At 39.9% G+C, this 19,558-nt stretch overlaps 3 protein-coding genes across 3 annotated transcripts; all 3 read left to right on the forward strand.

Moving 5' to 3' along the window:
• The first annotated feature begins 78 nt into the window (after positions 1-78).
• On the forward strand, positions 79-708 carry LOC115664929 (indole-3-acetic acid-induced protein ARG7). The gene has a single exon (XM_030586803.2). It carries the CDS (start codon positions 186-188, stop codon positions 480-482), a length of 297 nt encoding a protein of 98 aa, XP_030442663.1. The 5' UTR covers positions 79-185; the 3' UTR covers positions 483-708.
• Positions 709-9,045: 8,337 nt separating this feature from the next.
• Positions 9,046-9,384, forward strand: LOC130135431 (auxin-responsive protein SAUR21-like). The gene has a single exon (XM_056304697.1). The coding sequence runs from the start codon at positions 9,046-9,048 to the stop codon at positions 9,382-9,384; it is 339 nt and encodes a 112-aa protein (XP_056160672.1).
• A 2,794-nt stretch (positions 9,385-12,178) lies between these two features.
• On the forward strand, positions 12,179-12,736 carry LOC115672843 (auxin-responsive protein SAUR21-like). The gene has a single exon (XM_030594808.2). The coding sequence runs from the start codon at positions 12,238-12,240 to the stop codon at positions 12,532-12,534; it is 297 nt and encodes a 98-aa protein (XP_030450668.2). The 5' UTR covers positions 12,179-12,237; the 3' UTR covers positions 12,535-12,736.
• Positions 12,737-19,558: the final 6,822 nt, after the last annotated feature.

Here is a 19,558-nt window from a genome sequence, read left to right on the forward strand (position 1 = left end):
AAACTGCCTTCCATTGATCAATATTTTATCCACGACTTTTGGCATGCTAAACTCTCCCTCTATAAATGCGCGTGCTTTGTTCGTGGACCAAAAACCATACGAACAGCATTTCGAGAGCCAAAGTCCTTTCCGTCAAATCTTCAACAGCACTCCATATTATTATCCTCCCAGATATTGTAAGAGAGATGGGCATCCAGCTTATGGGAATCACTCATGCGAAGCAAAAGCTCCGGCGCACTCTATCGGCCCGAATCCGAGCAATGTCAGCCACGTCCAACGTGCCGAAGGGCCACTTCGCGGTCTATGTTGGGGAGTCGAAGAAGCGGTTCGTGATCCCTCTGTGGTACCTCAAGCACCCGCTGTTCCGGAGCTTGTTGGACATGGTCGAGGAGGAGTTCGGGTTCGATTGCCCGACCGGCGTTCTCACTATTCCGTGCAGTGAAGACTACTTCACTAGTCTAACTTCTGCCTTGAGCTGTTGATCGCTGCAAATGGATATGGCATCACGGCTTTGCAGCTTCTTTCTTTTCTTTTTTCATGGTTATTGGGAGGATTTGTAGTTTTTTTCTCTACCAAGGGCAAGAGACTTTCCACAAGGGAGTCTCTCAAATTTTGCCACATTGACGACTCTTTGCTAATCGTTCGTACATTGTATTTCTTGCAAAATTTGTAAATAAATGATTTCTTGCAATGAAATGGATTTATATATGTGGTCGTTCAATTAGTTTACAGTATATGCCTTTGAGCTATCATTATGGCACACTTTTGTGAAGTGTTTCTAAACCTAATCTACTTTACATAAAAAGGGTTACCGTCCGAATTAGCGTTATGGGGAGAGCTAATTTGAATTAATATCTTCAACTTAGTTTCCTTACGTCCAACATCGGTGGATGAACTGCACACACAAGGTACCCTTCATGCTTTTGACATGTATCATCGTACTGGAGATCTTACTACCCATTAGTCGTCATAGAACGAGGAACATAAAGATCACATGTGAATCATGAATTCGCAGTTGGTGGATACAACAGAGAACATACACTTTCGGGAACTCCAGGGCCTTCTTTTGCGGTGCTACTACTTGTCAAAGATGTGAATAATAACTTCTTGGTAGTCCCAGTATGCTTGGATAAGCCGAGAATTTCTCAGTTTGGACCGTCACGAAGATTTGACGGGCCAAGTGAGAAAATCAAGGCGGAATTATAAGACAAACTCCAAGTCTCAATCAACATTTTAGCACCATATTTATATCTTCTGAAATAATAATTTGTAGAAGCCTATGGGTGTCTAAATAGGACCCAAGATTTTTTTTAAAAAAATTAGAACTTAGGTTACAAAAATGTGTTTGCAAATATTACTTTCAGGGTATTTGAATCATTTATCTTTCAACTATTTAAGTACCCATTTAGGTTACACTGGCACGTTTCAATAAGAAGAATCCTAATGTGTCCGATAGGCATCTTGATTGCTTTGCCGCAAACAAAGCTGCAAACAAAATCATTCATTGATGACGACTGAAACTAAAAAAAGAAAGAAAAATAATACCTATTGTTTCACCAGAAAATGCTCCCGCGGCGAAATATAATTTACCGAAAGTCGTTCTTCGGTTCTTAATGTGAGGAGACCGGATTCCGTGGCGACTCCGGACAGGAAATATTCAGGGAGACAAGGAAAAACGGCGAACTTTTACTCCGAACTTCGAACCGGACTATATGTACAAACCGTGCCGGAATTTAATCGACGACAAAACTTGAAAATACAGCCGCACACGTACACAAAGATGTAACGCCGGAATTTAATCGACGACGCAACACTCGGGATAGAGATACACGTCGGAATTTAATCGACGACGCGAATCGGAAAGCTACAGCTAAGGAAAGATAAAGTGCGGTACATGAAAGTAAAGATAATTGAAAGATAACATGTTGTTTGATTTTTTGTCGGGGGCTTCTCTCCAGTAGATGGCCAGTGATATTTATAATGGTCGTGTGGTAACTGCTTCTTAGCAGTTTTCAACAGTTGTACCCATGTTCTTCCATTCCGAAAATCTTGTCTTCATGTCCATGTGATGCCATGATTCTGCTTTCAAGATAACTATCTCACGATCTTGTCCACAAGTGATAACTTCTTCATAATCATGGTTCCAAGTAACTGTTCTCTAAAAATACGCATGTATGCTCCTTAGTGATTTTCAATAGTTACGTTGAATCCATTACCTTGACGGTTTTCTTTTTACTCCACTACGTTGGCGGTTGCTTTGACTCTACTATGTTGACGGTTACTTCTTCTTTCTGCATCTCCAACCAGTCACTACTGTCGACTTCCTCTTAATGTCGAAAACTCTACAGTGATTTTCTGAGTAAACTCAAAACATAAAAGTTGTAGATCCAGGAGTCTTCGTTCTTTTGGCTTTGGAATCAGGTCAATCCGATCTGTCTCGAAGAAGTTATGACCATTTTCCCGAACTAGCGCAGAAATGCAATTTCGTCGAAGTATCGACAAGATGAAGTCACGACCGTCGACTTCCTCTTAATATTGAAACTCTACAGTGATTTTCTGAGAAAACTCAATACATAAAAGTTGTAGATCCATGAGTCTTCGTTCTTTTGGCTTTGGAATCAGGTCAATCCGATCTGTCTCGAAGAAGTTATGACCATTTTCCCGAACTAGCGCAGAACTGCAATTTCGTCGAAGTATCGACAAGATGAAGTCACGACCGTCGACTTCCTTTAACCTCGATGGATTCTACAGTGATTTTCTGAGAAAACTCAATACATAAAAGTTGTAGATCCAGGAGTCTTCGTTCTTTTGGCTTTGGAATCAGGTCAATCCCATCTGTCTCGAAGAAGTTATGACCATTTTCCCGAGCTAGCGCAGAACTGAAATTTCCTTGATGAAGTCGTGACCAGTCTTGTCAATAATACCCAAAAATTGGTCATTTTTGGGTGTAAATATATACACATGACACATGGTTCTGACATGTGTCCCTTATGTTGGCAACTTGATGATATTTGCTTTCACGTTACCTCAAGTCTCCGCCATGTGTCCCTTGATGATCTTTGGCACAAACGAACCATGTTGACAAGTTGGTCATTTTTTGGTGTAAACACCTATGATTTTTTTTTGTCAAAATATATTATTAAAAAATAGTTTTGCTATGATTACATATATGTTTTTGAGTATTATAGCAGTTAGCACCATTGGGCTGTTTCTACTGACATTGGGGAACCCTAGTTATATAAAATTACTCACATCGTCCAACAGCAACAGCGTAAAATGAGGCTTCTTGCTATTTGTTTGTTTGGGAACTGAAGTGAGGTTCACAACTTCACATGCATCTAACAACATAAATCAGAACCAAATCTATAACTTTGTTCGAAGGACAAGAACACGTACAAAAGATAAAACGCCATCAAGTAGAGTCGGGATGGTTTCATCAGGCAGCATGGGCATTTTAAAAGGAACAACGAGGAGGCCACCTCAGTTGTAGACGGATTGGATCATGACGAATAAAAGCGAATAACAAGGGAAAATAAGAAAGAAGAATTGAAGGATGAACTCTTGGATCTTGAGCACCAAATCTATAACTTGCGCTTGCGGGTTATATATTATATGCATCGGCAATATACGTTCTAAGTTCTAATTTATCAAAAAAAGCAAAAGAAAGAACTGTCCATAATAATCTTCTTCTAAAAAAATTTAGCTTTTATAGAGAGCGGTTTTAACTATACATGTTTTTTATGGGAAAAGTGCCAAAAAAGTCCTAAACCTTTTGCATTAGTGCCAATTTAGTCCTAAACCTTTTTTTGGTGCCAATTCAGTCCTAAACCTTTTGTATTGGTGCCAATTTAGTCCTAAACCTTTTTTTGGTGCCAATTAAGTCCTAAACCTTTTAAATTGGTGCCAATTCAGTCCTAAACCTTTTATTTTTGTGCCAATTTAGTCCTTCCGGCCAATTTTGACCGGAATTTGCCGACGTGGACGCTTGCCGGCCGGTCACCGGCGCCGACGTGGACAACTTTAATAATATTTTAATATTTTTTTGAATATTTATTTTTTTCCTTTTTTTCTTTTTTTTCCACTTTTTTTTTTGGTTCTCTCCCTCCTTCCTCTGGCCGGTCGCCGGTCCGCGCGACCGGCCAGAGGCCGGCGAGCTCGACCTCGCCGACCACTGGCGAGGGCGAGCCTCGCCTTGGTCGAGCGAGGCTCGACCTCGCTAGATCCGGCAAGGTCGGGCCTCGCCCGACCATGGCGAGGCTCGCACACGCCGGAGGCCGCGGCGAGGGTGAGCCTCGCCATGGTTGGGCGAGGCCCGACCTCGCCAGATCCGGCGAGGTCGATCCTCGCCCGACCAAGGCAAGGCTCGAGCCCTCGCCGGAGGCCGCGACGAGGGCGAGCCTCGCCATGGTCGGGCGAGGCCCGACCTTGCCGGATCTGGCGAGGTCGAGTGTCGACCTCGCCAGATTCGGCGAGGTCGAGTGTCGACCTCGCCAGATTCGGCGAGGTCGGGCCTCGCCCAACCAAGGCAAGGCTCGAGCCCTCGCCGGGCAAGGCCGCCCTCGCCGGCTTCTGGCCGGTCGCCGGACCGGCGACTGGCCAGAGGAAGGAGGAAGAGAACAAAAAAAAAAGTGGGAAAAAAAAAAAAAAATAAAAATTCAAAAAAATATTAAAATATTATTAAAGTTGTCCACGTCGGCGCCGGTGACCGGCCGCCGGCTGGTAGGCGTCCACGTCGGCAAATTCCGATCAAAATTGGCCGAAAGAACTAAATTGGCACAAAAACAAAATGTTTATGACTGAATTGGCACCAATTTAAAAGGTTTAGGACTAAATTAGCACCAATGTAAAAGGTTTAGGACTGAATTGGCACCAAAAAAAGGTTTAGGACTAAATTGGCACTAATGCAAAAGGTTTAGGACTAAGTTGGCACTAATGCAAAAGGTTTAGGACTTTTTTGGCACTTTTCCCTGTTTTTTATAGTACCCTTTAAACATGAAATAAAAAGTAAGCGTTGCCTCGATGTTATTTTGACTATATATAATCCTTGACCGATCCATGATATTCGGTAGGTGTATAAGTTTCGATATTGCTTAAAACATGAGAATGCTATGTATACACATTGATCTATTTAATGAATACGTGCATCTTATTTCCGGTCTCACTCTATATAACTTTAGTACCATAGTGTTGTTCTTCTCACAATATTCTCCGACAGAAAGACTGTTTCAAGAAGAGGTGGTGTTGTGGAAAACGGTGGGCAATCAGCTAGTCCTTAGTGAGATTTTTCCTCATTTTCGGGATCTTGATGTCCGAGATCGGGTTGAAATTCATCGACAAGCATCATTGTTTTACGGAAAAATAATAATTATTGGCGAGATTAATAAAATGACACAGATGTGGTCTGACGGCCACGAATGAAACCGGTCACATGACATTTTGGACCTTTTAGTATATGAAAACTAGACCAAACTTTTGTTTATTAGAACTACACGAAGTTTCATACTTCCCCAAAAGGAATGACTACTTTGTCTGTTGACCTCGCGAATCTAACAACAGAACCCAATCAGGACATACGTGTTATCAATGATATGATCTTGTTTTTATCGTTAATGAGCGCCCCAACCATGCTTAATAGATCATATTTTTTATTTATAATTCTCTAATGACACGAAAAATACAACGCATTGAAAATGATAATCGTTCCTTTATTTAGTGCCATGGCACTTGTTAACAAAAGGCTATTATAATTTTAAGCTAGTTTTTTTCTCCTTAAACTAAACATAATGATTAGTTCTTCTTGCTTGGAGAAACATTAAGAAAAGATGTCGCATATTGATGTTAATTACATGACACTATCGGAAACTTGTGATGGAATTGCTATCTAGTTTCTAGAGTTAAATATACTTGCTTATGAAGAATGCTCACTAATTAATTTGCGAAACATGCTCCCATGAAACCTAGAAGCACTTTGAACTGTCTCTGGACATGCAGTGTGATACTGACAGCTTGGCACGTGAAAAGCAGCTGTAAGGGATGTGACTGAGCATAATCAAAGTCGAAAGCTAGGCCCATGCACAACTTTTGTATGGTGATGAAAAGACCTCCACATTAAGTATGCCGACTTATGATCTACTATTTGAAATTTGTTTTGTTATGACGTTAAATTATGTCTCGAATTTAAGTTTATGTACGATATGCGATTGATAAGAACAAGCCTATATTTTAGGCGTCTTCTAACTTGGACTTTATCTCCAAGCATATTCAGTAGAGTCCATAATATGGTAGAGTCTGATCTTGAATTAACAAAAGAAAAAAAAATTAAGGTTTTCTAGATTTAGTCCCCAATTCACATAAAACATATGAATATTGAATTTTGCTCAATGATTACATATTAGAGCAAATAAGATAAGTGTTAGGGTTTTATGCTCTTTGTGAGAGATTGAGGTAACACTTGTATTTAGATACTGACATTTGGATTGAACCACGTAAATCTTTAGTGTTCATTATTGTACTCTGATAATTTTTTATTCTAGCGTTAGACTTAAATTACAAGATCCATTAGGTTTCGAGTTATTTAACCACACATACGATGCATATAGTAATATAACAAAATGAAATGCAAAATTATCCTAAATAAGGCATACATAAAGTAGCTAGGGTGTGTCACCACGATTGTCATAGAACCAACATTGTCATAATCCTTGCAACTAACAGGTCGGATTTCGGTCAGTTCACGTAACTTAATAAAAATAACTCTTAGCTAATGTTATCTAAGAATGGCTTTGGTAATTAGATTCATCATAGTTGTTAAAAAGTCCAACCGGCAAACTTAAATTAATAGATGGATGGAAGCCAGATGAATAGCCCGTTGAAATCCCATAGACATTCAATGCAAGATATCATAACAATAGTTTTGTAAAATCTATGTTGAATCACCATTCAGCGGGGCAAGCCTAGCTGCTTATAATAGTACTGAACTCAATGATTTTGAAAGATCGTAAGTTGTAATATTTCTACTCAATTAGTAAGTCTACTAAACAAACGTAGGTTTAATATCCCTTGAATTCTTGGTATTTGATTGAGAGGAAACCCCACCAAAAAAAGGGAGCTTGCGCTTTTACAAGGGATTTTGCGGCTTGTTCCCATTATATGGGTCAAACTCTACAGATGTGTTTCTTATTTTAATATGTCGATGCCGCATGCTTTGCACACCTAATTTTTATTGTATCTTTTTCTTTCCCATAAAGAAGAAAATATATTTTAAAAAATTTACATCCCGATGGTCTCGAAATCTGAACAAAAATTGAGATGAAGTTTTTTAAAGATCTGCTAATGTCCATTGCATCGTACTTTGATAGCCTGAACTTTTAGAAAAAAGATTGCCTTGCACTGCACTTTCTACCTAAACTAATGCTAGTACTTTTTTTACAAATGAGTATTTGCAGTTCCAACATGTGACCGAGTGATCAATCACACCATATCCAATGTATGATAATATCTCCAGGCTCCATCTATATCCTATCGAAAGCAACCGCAGCACTTTTCCTAATGGGAAAGCAACAGAAGTCAAGTCGAGAGAAACGCTTCCAACGACATCCTCCGATGGATCTTCGCATCAAAAAGCACTACTTGCTCGAGCCAACACCTTCTAAGTCACGTTCACTTTAATATCAATCCTTATATCTCCATGCATGGAAACATGTAGGGACTAGGCAGCAGCAGCTAGCTAAGCTAGCTAGCCACAGATGGGGGCACAAATCACGAGATGTCCGAGACTCAGCTGCGTCATAGGTGTCGCACGAAACCTGGAACTGTGACCACCCTCCCTCCCTCCCTCGCTCGAAATGCACTGGGTCCAATCATGCCCGCGACAACCTAATCCATCCATCCATCCATCCATCGTCAACATGCAGAAACTCCCCGCTTGTGTGTCGTATCGAAAACCAGATATTTTCATTACCAGCGTACGGCCCCCGGTTTTGACTCCCCACCCTCCTCTCCCCAACCAACCACCCCACAACTTGGGCCTGACAACTGCATGGCAACTTGCGCATGTCCAATCTCTTCACGTATGACTCGGAGAGAGAGAGAGACAGAGAGAGACAGAGACAGGTCGAGCAATCGAGGGATAGCCATGTGAGACTCTTGATGAGTTGGGACCTCCGCTCATCCCAGCCGTCAATGGAGAACTTCTCTTTCACCCATATATACAAAACCTAGAGACTCCACACTTCCAGCGTTAATAAGCCTAATTCCCTAAAAAATCTTCAATTTTAAGTCAAGTGTCAAACTTGTTCCGAACTTTTTTTATCTCAGAAAAAATCCAAAACTTTAAGTCTAATCTCAAATTTGCCCCAAATTTTATTTTGTGTAAAAAAATACCAAAATTTAATTTATTTTCAAAAATATACCTCCGTGATCTAGTCTCATCTTGATTTGGCATTTCCACGTCAATAATAAACATACATCAATAAAGTAATGGGTTTTTTTAGACAAAGAAAAGTTCTGAGCAAATTTGAATTAAACCTAAAAATTAAGTTTTTTTAAATTAAAAAAAGTTTTTTGGGTAGATTTGTTATCATCCTTAACTTTCATATCCTAGAATATATAGTTTTATTTTGGAAAATTTCAACAATTTTTATTTTGTTTGATTTGTTATTGAAATGGAAATGCGACGTCGGTCTGTACCTATCGTCCCATTACTTTACTAATGTGAATTTATTATCGACGTGAAAGTGCCATGTCAAGTTAGGACTAGATCATGGGAGTATATTTTTGAAAATAAATTGAAATTTGTTGATTTTTTTTACATAAAATAAAATTCGAGGTAGATTCGGGACTGAACTTAAAGTTTGGGATTTTTTCAAAGATAAAAAAAAGTTTGGTGCAGATTTGGACTTTACCTAAAGTTGAGGGATTATTTAGGGAATTCACCCCGTCAAGAAGAGAACCACCAAAAAGAGCTTAGACCATCGCCTTTATAACTCTTTTTCCAACGCATACGCGCACACAGAGAGCTTGAAGATTGATAAATCAGTTGAGTCCATGGGTCTTCTTCGCTTGCCGTCCGTCATTGCCAACACAAAGCAAGTCATGAAGTTGCAGTCTCTCTTCACTGGGAACAACCATCACCACCGCCGTCGATCTTGCTCCGATGTGCCGAACGGCCACGTCGCCGTCTACGTCGGGGACGTCCAGAGGAGGCGTTTCCTGGTTCCAGTGACATTCTTGAACCACCCCTCATTCCAGGAATTGCTCCGCAGAGCCGAGGAGGAGTTCGGGTTTGACCACCCGACTGGCGGTCTCACTATTCCGTGCAAAGAGGAGGCCTTTATCCAACTCACCTCCCAGTTGCATTCTTCGCGCCGATCATCAAGAAACTAAAGATGGCAAATTTTTTTGGAAACGCCTTACTTTTGTTTGCCTTTTTGCGTGTAATATGTATAGATAGTGTTAACATAAGATAGGTGTATCTGTAGCGACGGCTGTCACAGTACGTACGTCGTCTTCTCAGCACCGGAATTATATTCATCTTATTTTGATGAAAGGAGTTCTTGATTTTGCACGTTCATCAGATTGGGGTTCATGCCATGCGTACGTTGCTGTCATTTGCTCTGTAATGCAGTTTCAAGTTTCAACAACACTATAGCTAATATCTCAGGATGATTATAACGGTATGCATACCATAGACTAATTAGTGGAATGAACATCTGAAGAAAGCACGTGCTTGGAGCTTAGATAATTAAATTGGTTGTTGACTAAGTCCTTTACTTATGCATTCAATACTTATCATGTCATCTTACAGTCAATCAAATTTGTAAAACTAAACTTAGTTTTACCGGTACGGGTATCACCAATTTTAGTGTAAGGAGCTACGCTAACATCAGCTCCATTCATATATGACACATTTTTTCCGCCACCAATGACACCAATGTTATACGAGGCACAATTTTACTGCACGATGAGAGCATCATCGTGTTGCCCAGCCACAAAGTAACACCATCTCTCAGGTATATAAATAGTACATGAATATAGTTATGCTATTCCTTATGCAAACTCATCTAGTGTTCGTTTCATAATATTGTGACACGTGTTCACTCAATTATAGATTTCACCTTCCTTAATCCAAGACCCTAGCACACATATCCCTTTTCTCTCTCCTCCTCCGCTTACCCTCTCAGCCGCGCCTCATGCTTGACCACCGCCCCTCCCCATCGTTCCTGAATGCAAAATCCGCGCTCGGATCGGGCTTAGCCGCCACCGCTTGTCAAGCTACGCCACAGGCCACCGCAGTTGCCACTATCTTCTTCCCGTCTTTCCCCTGTGCTTTGGGGACAGCTCCAGGTTTGAAGGCCTCGACCTCCGGCCGGCCTTGGAAGCTCTACGCCGGAGTTGACTTAGAGAGAGAGAGAGAGAGAGAGAGAGAGAGAGAGAGAGAAAGAGAGAGAGATGTCTTTTAGGGTTGGTTGATAGGATTTGATCTGGTGGGGTTGAGCACAAATAGAGTGTCCACATATCATCATCTCATGCTTGAAAAACATATGGAACTAGCATGGGAAACAACATATCTGCGTCCATAATACATCTAGTCTTCCTAAGGAGATCATTCATAACTATTCGTACGTGAGATATTTCCTTAATTTTTCACTGGTCACATTTCTAGTAAAAGTTCTTTTAAGAATAAGTTATCTTTTTATGTGACTAGTTAAATGATACATGCAACATGTCACTTATCCAACGGTGAATGTGTAAAAAGTTCTTTACACTGACGTAATAATAAATCCGTTTATCTTGATACTGTTATTATCTATAACCATTTGTCATTCCTTTGGTTGTGTAATTTGGAGCTCTATTAACCATTCCTTAAAACGTCATTACAAAACGAGTCTTTTGCTCTAAGGTGAATTTCTAACCGTGTAATCCCTTTACATTTCCATGTGATTGAGATGGCTAAACGAAATTATTACTGTTAATTATTTCTGCCAATATAAAATGTTCAAGCGCACCGCGATATCCCGAGCCAAACTCAAAGCACAAAATTGATTTCATATCTTCCATATATTTAAGTCAAAACCTCAGTTATCTCATTTTTTGGATTTTCCATTGTTAATCTGGCATCAAATTATACAAAAATTAAAATTAGCCATTGCTCTCTATTGACATATGTTTAGTAACTACCCACTATATCCACAGCTACATAAACTCAATTATTTCCAAAAAAAAGAATAATCTCTTGTCTTCATACATATTCTATCGACGATCACGCATGCGCGTAGCTCGGTCTCGACATAGTTTGATGATAATGGTATTAAATTACCCCAACATGACACATTAATTTATCCAAAAAAATAGGCATCATTATTCTAAGATATGACGACTTAATAACATAAATATAGAATTATAAATTGATGATTGTGAGTGCTCGCATTGGCAGCGGATCAACCCTAATCTTGACCAGGAATCTGGAAAATGCTTCAGGAAAGAACCATGTGATGTGGGGTCCTATTGCGGGGCAATGCGTATAATATGTATACTTAACACAGAAGAAGAAAACCATCTCCCCAAGCAAAAATCCTGCCTCCTCACTATCCACAGTTTTCAGTAGAATGATGAGCCACTTATTACAAAACAGCTTCAAATTCCACTTGCAACTGTGACAACTTCATCTATCATCTTCCTTCAATGCTGCTGATGTATTATATCAGGAAAACTGCGTGGAAATGTAATGAGTCGGACCCTTATCTATCTCGGACGCTATTTCTAACGTCCCTCCGCTTATTGGGTCCTGTATTTTCTTGTCTCTCCCTGCAGGCTTCAAATTCAATTACTCCCCTTGGTTATTAAAAGGATACTATCTTACTTCAATTTTCCAGTGTGCGGCGTTTATTTTTTCATTTGAAGCAAGAATCGGCCTGCGCCATACTTCGTATAAAGGGTTAAATAAATGGGACGAAAATTTGAGTCCCTTGAGCTAAGACTGAGCACAAGAAAACCCACTTGCATCATAATTGAGATAGACATGGGTCCTCTCAGTACTCTGAACAGCCAAACTCGTGGCCACACACACTCATTAATGATTATCTTCACATTTGAAAAATGTAGCACCGTCCTCATCTGTGTATATATAGAAGCACACAAAGGCCGAACCTTCCGCAAGCAAAATATCTGTTTTTGGGTCATCTATCAAAACCAATCCAAAACGACTCTTTCACTTCAAGACTCCACTCTCCGTCGGTAATGGGGATTCGTTTGCCATCTATCGTCTTTCATGCCAAGCAAGTCCTCAGATCGCAGCCGCTCGACACTCGGAATACACGACCGGATGTCCCTAAAGGCCACGTGGCGGTTTACGTTGGGGAGGTCCAAAGGAAGCGGTTTCTGGTCCCGATCTCGTTCTTGAACCACCCTTCGTTCCGAGAGTTGCTGCGCCGAGCTGAGGAAGAGTACGGCTTCAAGCATCCGATGGGTGGCCTCACGATTCCATGCAGAGAAGAGGCCTTCATTGATCTCACCAGTCGGTTGCATGGATTGTGACAGTTTTACTATATACATCTTGTCGTGGAAAGACTAGATTCCCAGTTTTGACATCTTTTCTTAGGTTTGATCCCCTTCGTTTTTCTCGTCTCATGTACAAATCGAGGTCATGTAGAGCATACCACAAGAATAAATTATTATTGTTCAAGCTGTATCTCCGAAACTTCATTGTCAAATGACATTTTTACCTGTTGAAGCCATCTTTTATGAGATTTCTTTTTTATTTTGTCCCAGTTCTTCAAGTACGAAATGAACAATGCATTGTGCTCCATGGGATAGAAAATTCGATACCTTTATACTTTCTGAGAAACACCATCGCTGAAGAAATAGAGTAATTGTAAAGATTGATTTACAAAGAATAATATACGTAACTTATTATTTTCAAGACTCGTGGGAAAAAAATTATAATTGCCATGTGTTTTGGTGTGCTTGTGAAATTATTGCTGCCCTAGAATTGTTCTGTATGAAGGAACAGCAAACCGAACTAAATTTTTCCACTCTATAACATCTGAGACGGGTACAACCCGAAACAGTTCAATTGATCTAAAATGCTCACTTCTATAAGTCAAACTTCAATCATATTCGGATACTTCAACTTCACTTTTTGCCACTAATATTAGAATAGCTTCATGCTAGTCCAAACTACTTTTTAGACGAATGAGTGAATGGTGTTGTAAAAAACCGCCAACCCAAGAGCATTATCCCATTCCAATGTCATTTCTAGTCTCGGATGTAATCTCTGGTGCTTAATCGCAGCAGTATTGTGGTTTTAGAAATAAAGAATACAGTGTGCCGTATTGTGCTTTGGAAATCAGCTCACATTGATATTTGTTGTCACATCATATGTGATTTATTGTTTAGTTACAAGCCAAATTGTGGTTTCAGAAATAGACCATTAAGGGAAAATTATGGAGGCTTTTGGAATTTCCAAAAAGAAAGCAGCATCTGGGTTCAAAATAAAGGAAAATACTAGGCTTCCTAATACCAGTAATAAAAATGGTAAGAGTGATGTGCATTAGGAATGTAATTAAGGCAATCATGCTTTAATATATGAAAATCAATTTTCAAGCCAAGATAGAGTGAAAACATCTCGGGTTATGGTCAACAATACACATTGCGAAACTAGCTTTAATTTGTTTTCAAGATTGATAAATAAAATCATAGACATATAAAATAATTAATCCGTTTTTCAGAGGGATAAACATGGAGATATATGCCAGCGTCTCCAGATAAGTGGTGGAACCCTCATCTATCTTGTCAAAAATCTGACAGATGCTTCATGAGAAAAGCATGTGTTTCTCATGTGATATGGGGTTCTATTGCTGGGCATTCCCTATAATATTCTCAAGTGGGTCGTCAAACCCTAACACGTGAAAATACCATCTCCACCAGCAAAAACAGTCCTTCATCAATACCCAAAAGTTTCAGTAGAACAAATCAAGCCGCTGAAACCGCTTCAAGAACCACTTGCAAGCATGATAAATTCATCTTCCCTCAATGCAATTTTTTCTGTACAATAAGAAAGCTGCGCTGGGAGTGAGCCAACACTTATCTCTCCTTATCCAACATGTGGGGACTCTAAGCTACACAGTTTGGTTGATAACTCTCTGATCCTGCATATGCTATTTCTGACATTAAAGGGTATAATTTATTCCAATTTCAAGTGTGCTGCCATTTGTTTTTGAAGCAATCGAGAGTTGTTTTATATCTGGCCTTGACCTAAAAGGAACAAGTGGGTCTATGAATGATGAGAACAATGAGAGACATCGATCTAACCGAGCGAAAAACCGCTTGAGTCACCTTGAGCTGACAGCAGAAAAGCCACTTGAGTCATAAAATGAGAGAGATATGGGTCCTATCAGTACTCTTAACTGCCAATCTCATGGCAACACACACCCCATATTCATTATCTTGGTATTTGAAAAATATGTACGTAGGACCATGCTCTCTTTTCATTATCTCTTTGGCTACATATACAAGCATCTCAAATGCAAAACCTTCACTTCACAGCCAAGGTCAAGTATCAGTTCGAATCATTCTATCAAAATTAGTCCAAACCAAAATCACTTCCATCTCTTTCGCTTCGATACCACACTATCTTCCAACAATGGGGGTTCGTTTGCCCTCCCTGATTGCTCATGCCAAGCAAGTCCTTAAATTGCGGCCTCTTGGAATATGGAATCAATCGGATGTCCCGAAAGGTCACGTGGCAGTTTATGTTGGCGAGATCCAAAGGAAGCAGTTTCTGATGGGGTTATATCCGAACCGAATTAGAACAATAACACAGATAATAAAAAATTTGACACAAGAATTTGCTCAGGTTTACCCCAGAATAGGGCTACGTCCTGCAAAGGGATTCCACTATGATATTTAGGTTTTTACGACCACTACCACTCGTTACAATAATCTCTTATACGAGTACAATATATATAGGACTTAAAATGGGCCCAAAGCCCAAGCCTATCTAAATTCCTTTGATCCCACAACAAACGGGTCAGCAAACCCGATGTTATTTCAGGGGCGCTGCCCCCGAACCCCCGCCTACTCACCGGTCAGCGGGACTCCCGTGTCGGAGGCGTTGCCCTCGAACCCCCGCATTCCATGTGCAGGGGTCACATGTTGTTGGATCATACTTCGGTTTCCCTAAGCTCATGTGGGCGTGCCCGGTATGAGAAACAAGAGTCTCCGAAGTATTTGCCAACTCCAACAGTTTCTAGTTCCAATTACAATCTTGAACCACCGGTCGTTCCAAAAGTTGCTACAACGAGCAGAAGGAGAGTATGGGTTCGAGCATCCAATGGGTGGCCTCACAATTCCATGCAGAAAAGAATCCTTCATTGATCTCACTACTCTGTTGCGTGGATTATGAAAGTTTTAGTATCATGTCACGTAGAGACAAGATTCACAGTTTTGACATCCTTTTTTTCTTTCCCTTGTGCCTCGTGTAGAAAGCGAGGTCATGTAAAGTAGAGCGCTCTGGAAGAGAGAATTAAGATGTATCTCCAAAATTTCATTTGAACGAAATTACACCTATTTATAAGTCATATTCTGTAATATTTCATGTTTCTCGCCATTTCTTCAAGGAGGAAATGAGCTACAGATTGTGCCTCGCCGGGTTTGAATTTGGGACTTCGTAGTTTTTGAAGAAAAGCACTGATAAGGATATAAAACAATTGTAGAGATTGATTTTGAAAAAAAACTATATACACAAGCTCTCACATCGCCATCACAATTGGGCCGACACATATGAAGAAGAGCATACGCATAAAATGATCACTGCTTGAAGACCAACTAATAAAGTGACTTCAACTTCAGAAGACAGGTAAACAGTCTTCAATAAAGGTCATTAGCGAGAGCTGAAGTTTTCAATGCATATTAGGCCGAAGAGGTGATCAAGATGACTGGACTTGTCTTGAAACTTTTAGGATTATGAGGTTTCTTGAGTACTCTAGAATATTTTTACGAGCAATATTGAAATTGTATACTTATATTCTAGAGTACTTTTGTCATTAGTATGGGTAGTTAGTACATAGGGAGATTGAATCTCCATCATATCAGATCGATGGGGAACGGTTACAATTTGAAGGACTAATATATATATAAAAGGTTCCCTTCCCCTCAATTATAACATTCCACATCCAACTATCCAATATGAGAAAAGCATTGGAAATTTCTCTCCCATAGCACTCCTCTCTCTAAAGTTTCTGTATACGATCCCAGATGGGAGAAATGAGCGAGTAAGGGATAGAAGGCCGAACTTAGGCAACTCTGATAAAGGATGAGCAAGTTAAAGGAAACCTTAGTGCAGTACAACCCGATCTCAAAGCATCGGCCCGTGACCCAGGAACAAGTCTTTAGCGACTAGATTTTAACATGTCCTTGATAATTCGATTCCTAGTGATGGTTTCTATTTTTCTGTGGTGCCACGCATGTAGGCAACACGGCTACAGGGAATATGCCATCTCTGGCAAGTAGTAAAGACGGATTCTTTGCCTTTTAGTAACAGGCTGGCCCATCGACGTTTGACATTTTTGTACTAGTTTCATTTTCAAGATGACTTGTGTGCACAATAATGAATTGTTGCCATATATGTTGGGTGCATCCTTGATTGTGGAAAGATAATTATTGCAAATTTCTCTTTGATAGATAAATTGTTTTTTCCGAAAATTTAAACTTCAGGAGATCGTTCAACAACGTGTACGTTGCACATTACTTAACATACTCTATGATACGAAATCGCCAATTGGACATTGACTCTCTTAACTCTAATACATCTAAGATAGCTACAATCTAAAAAAGTTGAATTGATTCAAGATGCTCACTTATTTAAGTCTGCAGTCAATCATCTCCAGCTAGGTGAGCGATTCGTCACCTTACTTTATAAATAAATTGTATAATCTTTAGTGACTGGCATCACTAATTTTACTGCACAACTTCATTCTCTTGGTAATTCCAAAGAATTACACATCCAAATGAAAATAGTACAGTTCCTTACAAAGAGATCACCGGCACTTCTATATCAAGAAGTAAATTTTATCAGATGTGATCTTTCTTGTTTGCTGGTAACATTTCCAATGAAAGTTCTCAACGGATGAGTTTATATCTTGTTGTGTCTAGAACTATATATTGCAATTTACTCATTTATTATATCCTTTTTTTCCATACTTATTTATGATGTCTTGAAAGTATGGACTTTCTATACGGGGATATATGTTAAGCGCTTCACAAATGTATTTTGTACTATCTGCAAGCTTGCATCTCCTGATAAAGTAGTGGAACCCTAATCCATCTTGTCCTGGAATCTGGCAAATGCTCCATGAGAGGACCATGTGATATGGGGTCCTAATGCCTGGGCATTCCATATAATATGTACTTAGTTGGGTCATTTCAATCCCTAACGCAGGACAGCAGGATCTCCTTCCTCACTGTCCACAGTTTCAGTAGAATCAAGCCACTGAAACAGCTCAAAGAAGCAACTTGAGCATGATAAATTCATCTTTCTTCAATGCATTTGCGTTGTGTAACAGGAAACTGCGTGGGAGTGGGTCGACATGAGCTTCTTTCTTCTTATCCTACATTTAGGGACTCTAAGCTAATATAACTTGGTTGTTTATAAAACCCAAGTCAAGCCATGAGCATGTGAAGTTGTATGCCTTTTGTGGCTACGATCCTTTGCTAGTTAAGAGCAAGGGGTTCCATTGGACCGCCTAGAACCGGACTGGACCAATGGTCCGATTCCCGGTTTTATGATTTGCCGGTTCGGTTCCTAGTTCTAAAATTAAAGGACCGGTCTTACCGGTTCGGTTCCCGGTCGGAACCGGGAATCCGATCACCCCTACAATTTTCATTTTGATTATAATTTATATTGAATAATTCATTATTTCATATTTTTATAATTCATTATTTTTTTATTTCATAATTTATTTTTAAAATTTTTAAATTACGAACCGGAACCGTCCGGTTCACACATGGCCACGATCCGGAACCGCCGGTTCCGAACCGTGGCCATGATTACCTGCTGGGGTCCTATCTTCTTCTCTATCTTCAAATTCAAACTTCCATTACTCTGCTCGGTTATTTAAAAAAAGGATTATGACAAACTCCAATCTCAGGTGTACGGCCCCATTTGTTTTTGAAGGAATTGTAAGTTGTTTTCTTATGGAGCCTTGACCAGAAATGGATGATGAGAGACCTTGAGCTAACTGAGCAAAAAACACTATTTGAGTAAGGAAGCATGGGTCCTATCAGTACTCTCATCTGCCAATCTCATGGCCACACGCTCAATAATTATCTCATATTGGAAAAAATATGTCGCACCATACTCTCAGCAATATCATCTATATCTATATGTGCAAGCACTTTATATTCATAACCTTCACATCCAGAGGTCACGTATTAGTTTTATAATAATCTCTTCTTCGTTTTATATAAAAAAAGACAATAACACTTCACTTTTTACTTCAGGACTTTGTTGTTTCTTCGGTAATGGTGATTTGTTTGCCATCCAGGCAAGTTCTCAAATTGCAGCCTCTCAGCACAGGGAAATCAATCAGAAGTTCCAAAATGCCATGCGGCAGCTCACGTTGGCGAGATGCAAAGAAAGCGTATTCTGGTTCCAGTTTCGTTCTTCAACAACCGATTGTTCTGAGAGTTGCTGCTCCGAGCAGAAGAAGAGTATGGGTGGGTTCGAGCATCCAATGGGCGGCCTCACGATTCCATGAAGAGAAGAGACCTTCATTGATCAGACTACTCAGTTGCGTGGGTTATGAAGTTTTAGTACGTCTTGAAGAGAGGACATTCACAGTTTTGACCACTTCTTTTCTTCTTTCCCTTTCCTTCTTGCCGCTTGTATAAAGCAAGGTCATATAGCGTCTCTCAAAATCACCATTTTAATATGAAATTCGAGCTATTTCAATTTTAGATGACATTTATTTCCTTCGATTGTCCAAACACGATATGAGCAAAGGCAGATGACACCTGTAGATTTTTCCCCCAAAAGCGAAAGAAGCTATCAATATATGTCAATACACCAAACATCTAGTCCTTGATATACATGCGTGGGCTGGATGCATTTCGGCAATAATAAAGGGAAAATTTTTGGTACAGTAAGTAAATGGCGAAACATGATAAGGGCGCTTGCGCGCTTCTAACCAAGACACAGGGCATCCACGAGATCTTCGAGTTGCTGGTATTAGAACAAGCACTCTTGATCGACCATTGATGCCAATTAAGTTTTTATGATCGATGTTTTACTTTTCTCATCCATTAGGAAGCTATTGACCAGAGGCCAGGGAAGTTAACAGGCAAAATTTACCTTATACGTCAGCCAATGCAGGCGCTGTATTACACAAAGTATAAGCGACTCGTGACTCCAATGATGTTCATCCAGAAGTTTTGATCCATATGCGTATCACGACAAATGGATTATGTAAGATAACACTCGTGTATAGGATGGTGCAAAGTTCAAATTTCAGCAATTTTAGTTTCAGAAATCGGCTGGAAACTGTCTTGGCTGATGCATCTC

Source organism: Syzygium oleosum, unplaced genomic scaffold, assembly GCF_021117445.2.
Source record: "Syzygium oleosum isolate NSW1041296 unplaced genomic scaffold, Sole_v2.1 Sole_v2.33, whole genome shotgun sequence".
Taxonomy (NCBI): Eukaryota; Viridiplantae; Streptophyta; class Magnoliopsida; order Myrtales; family Myrtaceae; genus Syzygium; species Syzygium oleosum.